The sequence below is a fragment of the Tursiops truncatus genome, chromosome 2 (genome assembly GCF_011762595.2).
Source record: "Tursiops truncatus isolate mTurTru1 chromosome 2, mTurTru1.mat.Y, whole genome shotgun sequence".
Taxonomy (NCBI): Eukaryota; Metazoa; Chordata; class Mammalia; order Artiodactyla; family Delphinidae; genus Tursiops; species Tursiops truncatus.
The window spans coordinates 175,667,991-175,680,510 of NC_047035.1; the positions used below are offsets into that span (position 1 = coordinate 175,667,991).

Below are 12,520 nucleotides of genomic sequence, written 5' to 3' on the forward strand. Positions count from 1 at the left end.
CAATGCAGAAATATATACACATATATATATATATATATAAAAAATATGAAATATACACACACACACATAGAGTGAAAATGAAAGTAATGACTTCCCGTTCGTTCTGGTTTCTCTTCCTGGTTAAACGCTGGTGGGGTTGGATGCAGATGCAGGCTCCCTAGAAATGGAACGGACGAGTGAACGCAGGAGCTGAAAGGGCACACGTGTAGGCTCGAAATTCTCGTGTTGCCAGGACAGTGCCGACTTACGATCTGCCTGCTTTGTTCATTTTTCCATTCTCCCAGGGGACTCTTTCCAGCCTTTTCTTTCGAACGCAGACGCTTGATTCCCTGCTGTCACTCCCCACGGGATTCATAGTTTATGGTGCAAACACCGCTGTGATGGTAGGAGGGTCCTCCCGGTCTCTCTGCCACGTGCCCCCTTCTCTGCCGTCCTCCTTGGAGCCGCAGACGACCCGCGCATGCCGCCGTCGCAGCCGTGCCGCCACGTGTGCCTGACCCTGTGCCTTCTCACCTCCTCAAGGCGGGGGGGCGCCGATCGATGCCCTTAGCGCACACACGGGCCGTGTTTCTCATCCTAAAGCAACTTCTTTACCCCTCCCTTCCCTGGCACCTGACAGACATTGATTCTGTTTTGTACCGACCCTCCTGCTAAGCGTCAATATTTGCTCTTTCCAACGTGTCACTCGATATCGTTAATGCTCTGCGGTCATCGCCCGTCACGCTGCCAGAGTCGGCAACCTCCACGCGGCTGGATCCGACGGGCGGTCCTCGGGCCTTGGTGTACCTCCCTGACGGTGGCCTCTCACGCCCCGGCCGTCACCCTTCCTCGCCACACCGGGCCTCCGGGACGGCAGGCCTCCGTGCTCCCGCGCGTCTGGTCACCGTGGAGACCCCGGGGCTCGGTCCTCGGCCTCTCCTTCTTCTGTGTGCACACTCGTGTCCCCGGGTCTCCCCCGGCTCGTGCCCAGGGCACCTCAGTGCGCGTCTTCAGCTCAGCCTCCCTGCGGAGCTCCCGGCTCTCCTCCATCCAGCTGCCCACCTCATCCCCACCTGGTCGTCCCGTCCGCATCTTCAGCTCACCGGGCCCCAGACCGAACGTCCCCGTCTCCCTTGACGGCAGCCATGCTTGTTTCTTCTCTTCTCATACCCCTCATTCACTCCGACAGAGATTCATAATTGGCTCTTCCTTCAGAATCTCTCCAGAACTTGAACGCTCCTCGCAGCTCCCGCCCGCTGCTGCTGGGTGCAGGCCGCCGTCCTCCGTCGCCCGGGTCACTGCCTGACCCTCTGACTCGCTCTCCGCCTCTGCTCTTGCCCCCCCCCCCCGCCCCCTCTTCTCAAGGCAGCAGCCAGAGCGGTGCTTTTAAGATGTAACTCCAGTCGCTTTACGCCTTGACTCAAAAACCCGGCAGTGGCTCTGTCCCTATAAAATAAAAGTTAAGTGCTTTGCAGTATTTGTCCTACAAGAGCCAACGCGACCTGGTCCTCGTTTGTCCCCTTGGACCATCTCTCCCTCCCTCTGCCCCAGTCAGCCTGGGTGCCTTGCCCTCCTCAGACGCTGCGGGCACCCGGACCTAGAGGTGGGCTTTCTGTGCTGTCTGACCCCCCTGCCTGGATTCCTTGTCCCTCGCCGTCCTCCTGGCTCTGGGTTCCCTGGCCACCTCACCTGTCGTGGCCTGTGCCGGCGGTCCAGCACCGGGTCTGCCTTACACTGCTTGGTTTTCTCTTTTTCTATCAGTGTCTGATACACACTGTGTACTTTCCTGACTTACGTTTATTATTTGTCTTCCCCATGGAGTGTTATCTCCACGACAGCGGGATCTTTGTGGGTTCACTGATCTAGCCGAACACCTTGAACAGCATGTGGCCCAGAGAACTTACAGTGGTCAGTGGATGCTGACTGAATGAACGAGCGTGTATCCCACCAAATGGCTGCTGGGTGCCTGTTCTCGTGCCCTTCCTAAGACTGGGTATTTGCAAACTTAATTGTCTCCTAAATTGATGAAAGAAAAGTGATATGCTTTGGCTCTGAAGAATCACTTTATATTATTTCTTAGATTGAACAGTGCTTTCTGTATTGATTTTGGGGGGGGTCACCTGCTTCTTCCACCACCGTAGGCCTATTCATGCGCCGTTGCCCATTTTTCTCTTGGTTTACTGATCTTTTATTATGCTTAATGTCCATCACTTGCTTGTTGCAAAGAATGTTTAGCAGTTTCTCTGCAAACTTCGGTTTTTTTGATGCATGAAAATTTTGTCACAAAGTCTGTCAATCATTGCTTTTTGTGGTTTCTAGGTTCTTTGTGTGCAGAGAAAAGCACTTCAGATGATAAAAATATTCTCTGAGATTGTCCTCTAGTTTATATTTGAAATATTTGATCCATCTGTAATTTGGGTGTCCAGTTGGAAATTTAACTTTTCTCCAGGGAGCTCTTGGCGGGTTTTGAGTAGAAGATTTAAATGATGGGGTTATATGGGAGACATGGGCCAGAGTTGAGTTTAAGTCCTGACTATGCCACTTCCTAGGCTCAAGGTACTTCCTCCTGTAAAATGGAGACAGTAATAGGACCTGCTTATAGAGAGCACGGAACGAGGTATCCTGTAAAGCACTTTACCACAGCTTATACCATAGTATTAGGTATGGTGAACACTACTAGGAATTTCTACTGGTAATAATTCTTACTAAGTATTGTTTTAGGAAGCTTTAAGAGTTGGTGGTAGGAAGGATAGATTAAGGAAGGGGGGACAAAAGAAATAAACGCAATTTTTAATATTCAGTAGCTAGTTTTGTTTTTGTTTTTTTGTTTTTTTTTTTTTTGCGGTACGCAGGCCTCTCACTGTTGTGGCTTCTCCCACTGCGGAGCACAGGCTCCGGACGCGCAGGCTCAGCGGCCACGGCTCACGGGCCCAGCCGCTCCGCGGCATGTGGGATCCTCCCGGACCGGGGCGTGAACCCGCGTCCCCTGCATCGGCAGGCGGACTCCCAACCACTGCGCCACCAGGGAAGCCCCAATAGCTAGTTTTATTAGGCAGGGTGAAAATCGCTAGGGGTCTGACTATGATGATAGGAAGCTTTGCCCACAGTTAAAAGTGCTATCATATATTTAAGTAAATTGGTGATCTTATGAAGTCATGAAGTTTTCATGCAGGGTGATGACACTTCATCTTCTGGTCAGTGTATCGTGGCCTCGGGTGCGTCGGGTCAGTGCTGCCTGCCTCCCGCAGCCCCTGGCTGAACCCCTGCCTGTTACCCACTCAGGCTCCTGAGGGGGGTGTGACTGCAGCTTTACAGTGCTACTCTTATCTAGATATTGCAAAAAAAAAATTGCAGGCCAACTTACTTGAAGTTGCTGAAGCACCAAAGCATTAATATCTGTCTGTAAAATACTACTGCTGACCCTCTGTGTTGTGTTGCCTCGGAAGGCATCAAGAACATACTCTGACCGTAGGTTTTGTTGAGGGAGAAAAAGTGCTTACACTTGGCCCTTGAACAACATGGGTTTGAACTGCCCAGGTCCACTAATATGCAGATGGTTTCAGTAAATACAGTGCTGCGTGGTCAGCGTTTGGTTGAATCTGCTGTTGTGGAACCACAGATAGGGAGGATGGCTGTGGGATGTGAGCTTCCATGGATTTGGGGATCCTAGGCGGGTCCTGGGGCCAGTGAGCCACGGATGCCAGGGGACGACTGTAGTTTTTTTATCTTTAAGGAAAATGACAAGTATTTTACCCTGCAGTGCAGCAAGGCTGCAGAGAAGCCAGCTGTAGCACATGGAGCTCCAATCAAGTACGTAAGTGATTAAATTAAGATCGTGGTCCACACATGTGCTGACTCAATGAACTGGCTCGCAGAATGGGCAGTTTATACTGTACGGAAAGCATTCTCCTTACGATATTATTCTTCGTGACGTCAGACAGCCAGCATTTGCCATCTAACCTTCCTCTGGAAAGAGGAGAAGAGATTACAGTACTTCGTTCCTAGACAGTAGGCTTCAGGAGCCAACTCGGAGATCTTCGAAGCATCTTCGCATCTCTCTGCGATTGGCTCCTGTTACTGTGAACACATTCATTAGCCCTCAATTTAGGATCACCCTTCTGGGCCCTGTGTTCCCCCCTTCAGGTCTATCCTGCCAGCTCCATTAGAGGCTTCTCTGACCTTCATTGATTGCTCTCTTAAAATTCCTAGAATAATTATTGCACATATTAATCGAGTCACCCTCGACCTATTTAAGTTTTGCTCTTATTGATCTCTTTTCTCTCAATATATAAAATACACTAATTTAAAAATACTGCTTTTTTCTGTTGGAACACTTTTATGAAATAAGTTTATTGAAATCCACAGGCATCCTTGACGGTGTCTTATTATCGTATGTGCCCAAGTAGAAGGTGAGGTTTTTCCCTCTGTAAAACGATCTCGTAGAGGAGAGAGAGCTGGCGTGTATTCAGGTCCTTACAGAATCTCTTAGAGAGCGCGTTCTCTGTGTATTTACGTGCACAAAAATGTGTGTTGAATGGAGAAGCCGAAATTACTCACATATAACCGAAATTCATAATTTTGGGGATTATTGAGAGCTCCCTTGGCAGAATTGTTTTTTATAAAAGGAGACAATCTGGTTTAAACCAGATCTAGTTATTCCTTGGAGAGGGGTTAAAAACCTCGCATTTGCAGTTGATAGAATTTTAAAGAGCAGGTAAGTGGTTTTGTTGATCAAAAACGTAGAGCCACAGAACAAATGAAAAACCATCAACTTCACCCAGATTCTCAGTGACGGCGTCTCCCACATTCAAAGCAGTGCTGTGCCTCAACTGACCTAGAAGCGAACATGATCTCATGATGAGGAGGAACTTCACTCTGAAGAATTTAAATAAAATGGTTGCGTGAAATGGGCAACTGGGGCAAAAACTAAATATCTGAGTTAATGTATTTTACTTAATAGATAACTCAAAGTGTATGTTTCTAACTAAATTACAATTTAAATATTAGAGACATCCCTGAAAATGACTCATTTATTTCAGCTGCCTAAACATCTGTTTATTTCACTTGGAAGGGAAAATGTTTGGGCTGTTTACCTGGACCAATAGGATTGCTTGGTGTTTGCTCGTGTATGAGATGCATTCTGTGTCATCCGAGACTGTAAGGTCCCCGGGGAGAGGGTGGTATGTTCTACGCTTAGTGCTGTCCCCAGGGCTCCAGCTCTGAGAGCTTCACGCATACTGATTCTTGGGCCTGCAGCCCTCGTAGCCCTGACTCGGCGTTGTTCCTGCTGAAGGGTCTCCTGAGGTTGTCCCCTCCCCTGGAGGGACTGGCCCCTTCCCTTGCCTCCACAGCCTGACCCTGTCCTGCACTCGCTTTGCTAATAGCCTGTGGTGTCATCTACGCTGTAGACGCCTGCAGACAGGAATCACGTCCGATTTGTCCTAGACCTTCAGAGCTAGGGATGCGCTGGGTTCACAGGTGCCGTAGACGTTTATTAGAATGAACTGGGGTGACCACAGAGGAGCACAGGATAAGTTTCATGGCGCAGGGAACAAGTGCATTTAGGTAAAACTTTTAAAGACGTGCCGAGCTGTCTCAGCTCTCTTTACTGGCCCTCTGAATCTCAAGGACCCAAACTATTTGGCTTTCATAGTATTCTTCATGATTGGGACTTGGGAACTGAATATAGGAACGCTTTAAAGCACACGTGGAATCACAGACCCAGTTTTAGACGTGGACCGAGGTGCTTTCTGGGGCCTGGATTGCTGATTGGAGTGGAAGTGGTGGTTTCCTCGTTGCCTGCGTTGACACTACATACAGCCCTGGCCTAGGGGCTCTTCTAGCCGTCTTTTAAATTTAAAAAGGATTGGCATCGTCCTGTCTCTTCTGGCCTTGTCCTCTGGCACCACATGTGGGAGGTGAAGAGAAGCAAGTGTTACTGCCGCTCGAGGACCATACGAATGAGGATTGCATAAAGCTGGAGACACAGAACACTCGGGCTTCTGAGCTTTGACTAACAGAGAAATTTGAAAATTAAACCCAACATGGCTTATTCCCACAAGAAGCTAAGGTGTACGTGGGGAAAGTGAACAACTCCCATATGGAAAAGACGCGGGTGGTTTCATTTCTGAGTATGGTGTCATGTCCAGTTGGCAGTGTCTCTAAGCTGTTGTTTTCCCTCGGAAGCAATGCACTGAGACGTTCGCTGCAAGGAGACGCACTACGGAAAGAAGAGCATCGTTATTTTACTCAAGTGCCCACCCTGTCAGTCGTTCCATTGAATTCTTACAGCAACTGTTGCACGTTTCAGCCTTATTTCGAGATAATTACAGTGTCACACGTTGTAAGACATAGTACAAAGAAATCCTGTGTACTTTCACCAGTTCCCCCCGTGGTAACATCTTGCATAACTGTAGTAGCGTGTCACAACTCGGAGATCGTCATCCATGCCATCGGTTGGCGTTTCTCAGATGTCCTCGGTTTCACATGTGCTCGTGAGTGTGTGTGTGTGCGTGCGTGTGTGTGTTCTGTGCAGTTCTACCACGTGTACATTACCATTTCTTTTTCAACACGTGACGGAAACGAGGTTCAGATAAGTCCTGTGAAATGCGTATAGACCTGGGGTTTGAATCTAGGTCTGTCTGTTTGATCCGAACTTCTGCATTTTTAGTAAAATGCTAGTGATGAGTAACAGTCAGAATCAGTAACCCAGTGGTTACTGCACTCCCCATCGCCCTCACCATCACACTCAGCATCAATCACTCGCACCATCACACTCCGCATCACACTCACTATCACTCGCACCATCACACTCAGCATCACATTCACGATCACTCGCACCATCACACTCACCATCGCACTCGCCGTCGCTCTCACAGTCGCTCTCACCGTCGCTCCCACCGTCGCTCTCACCGTCGCTCTCACTGTCACACTCACCATAACACTCACCGTCACTCTCACCATCACACTCACCATTACATTCACAATTACTCTCACCATCACTCTCACAATTGCACTCACCATTGCTCTCACCATCGCATTCACCATCGCACTCATCATCGCTGTCACCATCGCCCTCACCATGACACTCACCATCACTCTCACCATCACTCTCAGCATCGCACTCACGATTGCACTCACCGTTGCTCTCACCGTCGCTCTCACCATCGCTCTCACCATCGCTCTCACCATGACTCACCGTCACACTCACCGTCACACTCACCATGACTCACCGTCACACTCACCGTCACACTCACCGTCACTGTCACCATCACACCATCACACTCACTATCACACTCACCATCACACTCACCATCGCTCTCACCATCGCACTCTCCGTCGCACTCACCATGACTCTCACCATAATTCTCCCCATGACACTCACCGTCACTCGCACCATCACACTCAGCATCACATTCACGATCACTCGCACCATCACACTCACCATCGCACTCGCCGTCGCTCTCACAGTCGCTCTCACCGTCGCACTAACCGTCGCTCTCACCGTCGCTCTCACCGTCGCTCTCACCATCGCCCTCACCATGACACTCACCATCACTCTCACCATCACTCTCAGCATCGCACTCACGATTGCACTCACCGTTGCTCTCACCGTCGCTCTCACCATCGCTCTCACCATCGCTCTCACCATGACTCACCGTCACACTCACCGTCACACTCACCATGACTCACCGTCACACTCACCGTCACACTCACCGTCACTGTCACCATCACACCATCACACTCACTATCACACTCACCATCACACTCACCATCGCTCTCACCATCGCACTCTCCGTCGCACTCACCATGACTCTCACCATAATTCTCCCCATGACACTCACCGTCACTCTCACCATCGCTCTCACCATCGCACTCACCATGACTCACCATAACTCTCACCATGACACCGTCACTCACCATCGCTCTCACCATCGCTCTCACCGTCGCTCCCACCGTCGCACCCACCATCGCACCCACCATCGCACTCCCCATCGCTCTCACCATCACACTCACCGTCACACTCACCATCAATATGAAACATTGAGTACTCACCACGTGCAGGACCGTTCAAGTGTATTAACTTATTTAAACTTATTGAATCCCCCGTGAACTGTACCACATAAATTATATCACAGTTGAATTAGTGTCTTTCCACCCTAATGATATTACTAAGGAATAGGTAACCATTTTTACCACTCTTGAAATCCATAATAAAATAGTGAAATTCTACGTTCTTTTTACATAATTTCATGTTTTGAATCTCTGATCTTGGCGATTGTGATTACATTACATTTGTGTGTGTGTGTGTGTATATTTGTATAAAGTGAGACCTGTATCATTATACGTTGACTTAGGTTGAGCTACCGTAAAAATATTTTTGCTGAATTGTAAATAAGAGCTAGTTTAGGCAGGATGCCAGGTTTTTATGAGAATAAATATAAACCACCAAGAATACTTAAGAATGCAGTTGAGAGAAGGTTTTTTTTTTTCTTTTATCCTGTCTGGAGTATTTTGGATCTTTTTGGCCAAATACAGCCCAAGGAATGTTTCAGTTTGATCAAATCTCTCAAGTTTCGTATCTGACTTCCAAAGTGGTACCCATGCATGTGGTTGTGAATCATCACTGGTTATCAGAATATTATAAGGCTTTGGAAAGATAACAGACACGCTAATCAGAAGTCCATAATTTATGAGTTTTCGCTGGTTAAATATCTTGTAAAGCTGTCTTTCTAATGAACAGCAGCTCTTATTCAGACCAGAAATAGCAACAGTCCCATGTGTTGTAGACCCCAGGAGGTCTCGGTGTTTTTGTAGACAGCAGACAGAAATAAAAAGAATTTTGTCCTTTTTACCTCATGGAATCCCGCTGGAAAATGAAACATGAGCTCTGAGTTGATGCTGACTTCTGCCAGGTCACCTCCCTGAAGAGTCCCGGGCAAGCACTGCTGCAGCATTTCTTGGACAGGAGTCTGCCGTCCCGGGGACGAGACGGATGGTCAGTGCAGGCTGCTCCCAGGACACTGCGCTACTGTCTGCTTGCAGGGAGCTTCCAGTGGGAGCACGCGCAACCTGCATCTGTTGCCTTGACTCTTTCCAGGGGTATCACGTACCTCCAAATTAGAGTCTCATTTAGCCTAAGTGCTACGCAGTTTGTTGTTGTCATTGTTTTTTTTTTTAAAAAAAAAGCGTGGCTACAAATAGTGCCACACCAAGTATGGTTTGTTCTGGCTTACTTCTGGGAACTTGATTTTGGACGTTCAGTAACGCAAATGTTTTTGAAGCTATATATTATTAGGAACTCTTTGGAAACCACAAAACCATTTTAATGGACCATGCTATCAATTTTCTCTTCTAAAGAAGTTTTTCCTATTCATGACTCACTTCACTTTTTGGCTAACATTGAGGGAAATGTAATAACGATTAAGGAAAGGAATGTATGCATTTTCTTTTTTTTTTTTTGAAAGCTTGTACACATTTTCTGTCTCGGGTTATGTAAACTTGGAGGACTGTAAAATGACCACCGCATAAGGTAAAAACAGGCCTGTTAATACGTACATCTTTGGAATTTAAAAACCCAAAAGCTTCCCTTGCTTCTTTGGAGAAGAGCTTTGCCTGATGGGCCAGAGTACAGATCCGGGAAAAGCGACACGTTCCAGCTGTCAGTTTCACACACCTTAAGCGAAATTAATGAGATCACACTCTGCGGTGACGCTTTGTGTTTTATTTCCATTTTATAGGTCTGTATGAGCTGCTGGCGGCTCTGCCAGCCCAGCTGCGGCCACATGTGGACAGCCAGGAAGACCTGACCTTCCTCTGGGATGTGTTTGGTGAAAAAAGCCTGCATTCACTAGTCAAGGTAAACCATGCTGTTGTCAGATGATCTTCGCGGAAAAACATATGGAAAAATATTTTGAGCGCCATCTAGTAAACCAGAGATCAAATTGTTGCCCTCTGAAAACAAAACAGCCTTGTTCCATTTCACTGCCGGGCGTGGAAGTTGTTAAAAGGATTCCACCAAAAATACATAGATGATTTCACTTAATGGTGGTGATCTGGCTGTGCATACTGATGGAGCATGCCCGTGCTTGCCCTTGTTTAGAAAAGGAATGTGAAATAGTAGCAGGAAGGGTTAGACTCCTCATGGTCAACGTTCATGAGCTGGAATTTAACTTAAATAAATAAATGTTCGCAGCAAAAATTAGAAGGAATATATTTTCTGAGGTTGAGGATGACAGCTGTTCAGCAGCTACATTAATTTAAAATAATTTCCTCTAATAAAGTCAAGTGAAACTCTAGCAAAGCTGTTTCTTCTCCTGGCACAGTGCCACTGAAACGGAATTTTGTGCATAAATACAGGGACGCTAAGTAGGAATAAAAAGCAGTGTGTGGGAGACCGTTTTAGCCGCGCGTCACGCCGTGGAAATGATCAGCCACCAGAAACCAGATCTTGCCGCACAGCAATGCTGGGAGTGAGCAGGACTCTTAAAATAGCAAGACGAGAACAAGGAACTTACTGGAAAATATGCCACTCTTGCTTCTGGAAATACGAGTTGCATTTTCTCTCTTTTAACTCAAGCTGAAAGAAATTTAGAGTCTTACTCGAGGCTGGACGAGCTGGACACGTACGCCTCAACAGTATCTGGTCCCGTCCTCCATTCAGCTCGACCTGTTATGTTGTCTGTTGTGATGAGAGGCTTTTTGACCGATGTATAGTATTTGGAAGTGAGTGACTTCTGAGGGACGGTTGCTTCACAGGACAGGACAATACTTACTGTGTTTTTCTCTTGTCAGATTTGCTGCAGGTCGTGGGCTTCAGGCAGTGGCGGTTCTCAAGAAGTTAGCGTGTTGATATGCGGCACTCTCATAGCGATACATTTAAAGAGTGCTTTATTGGTTTATTTAGTTTTTCTATAATTGCCAAGATACCTTTGTATTCTGAATAATTTTAGGTCTTTTAGTTGCTCTCTTGGGATGTGGTAGAAATGGTTTTGGGCTTATAATTGATGAAGTTTATCACTTCCTGAGGCAGTCATGAAAATATTCCTGTATTAAATGTTTGGAAGTTGGATAGATATGGATTTGATTAGATTGATTTGATCTCTTGAGAGAAGGAATAAAACACGTTTCACATGGCGTCATCACTCCTTAATCAGTAAACAAACACGCCCCCCAAACAATGGATGTGTGTGTGTTTGTATGTATTTATAACGTGACTACTATCTGTTTCCTTGCCTATAAAATGGAAATTATGATACTTATTGACAAGGTTGTTTGTGAGTTTCAAATAAGATAGCGAAGGTCTTAGTTCTTTTTGTAGTTATATAGGTTAGGCAAATATAATTATTAAGGAAAAAATGAATTATCATAGCATGTGAAGGACCAAAAAGAATTGACAGAGATGGTTGTTATTTTTATTAATAGAATAAGACTAATGTGTAAAAAATTTTTTCATTACACTAGTTGTTGAGTTTTCAGCATAGGTTGTTATTCCAAGGATGTGTCCGTAATTAAGTGGCTAGGAAGCAAACTGTTATCGATATCTGGTTTATAAAAACAGTGCAGCAAATGAATTGATATTGCTAGTATTTTAAATAGCATAACAGCGTGTGTACTGTCCCAAACGTTTTTCAGTAGTTGCCGTAAAGTGTATTTTTAAAATCAGCTTTAGTGTGTAACTCTAGTACGTCCTCCCTTTCTTAACCACTCCCCACTCCCCACTGGGGACTCCAGGGTGTCCTCCGACTGACCCAGTATGTTAGTTTTCAAGTAGGAAAGCCTAGGATGCCCTGCAGGAGGGAGGTCTCATGGGACAGTAGTTTAAACAGCCGGGACAGCCTGCTTAGCTGGCTTCCAAGTGCCTCTACTGAAGGGTGGAGGAGAGAAGGCTTCGGCTTCTGGACGTAAATCTCAGCAGAGCAAAAGGAATTTGTTTGAAAAGAGTTGTTTTTAGACTGAATCATAATGTGCTCTGATGTTACGCTCTTCTGCCTGCAGCTGACGCTGTTGGTATATGGGTTAGAACTGGGTGGATGTAAAACCTGATTCTATGCTAGCCCCAGCTTTTCACAGTTCTCATCTTCTTTTAGGTGAAAAAGAAAGTGGTTGTTAAATCACCACACGGTTTTGAATGCAGACAGCCTGCTGGTCTGATGTAAAATATGCTTAAGAAGAGGTAGGTTTGGTGTCAGGGTCTGTGGCCGGTGTAGCACATGCCACCGTAGGAATTTGAGCTCCACTCTGGGGCAGTACTGGAGGTTGTGAGCTTGTCGCTGGAAAAGAGCTATGATGATCCTATACTGTGTTACCTGCGGATTTCTTTTTTTAAAGAAAAACTTCTAAATAGAAAAGTTGAATAATAAAAACTCTGAGCACGAGATCCTGAAAAAGGGTTAGGCTGAGGGTGAGGTCAGAAGAAAGATGGTACTGGTAGAAGACCTAGGAAATACCATATATAATGTGAGGCAAGACAAGGGTATCCATTTTCACATGACCTAGTGAAGCTGATAGATCATCAGTCAGCGTACAGCCACATTTTGGA

The 12,520-nt window shown here is 46.5% G+C and overlaps 1 protein-coding gene across 9 annotated transcripts in view; it reads left to right on the forward strand.

Annotated features, from left to right (window-relative positions):
• Positions 1–12,520, forward strand: part of MPP7 (MAGUK p55 scaffold protein 7) — a 263,462-nt gene that overhangs the window by 92,592 nt on the left and 158,350 nt on the right. For all 9 annotated transcript variants that reach the window (XM_019933608.3, XM_019933607.3, XM_019933604.3 and 6 more), the window contains one exon: positions 9,720–9,838. In XM_019933608.3, the coding sequence (XP_019789167.1) occupies positions 9,720–9,838 (119 nt within the window). The remainder of the gene's footprint in view (positions 1–9,719; positions 9,839–12,520) is intronic.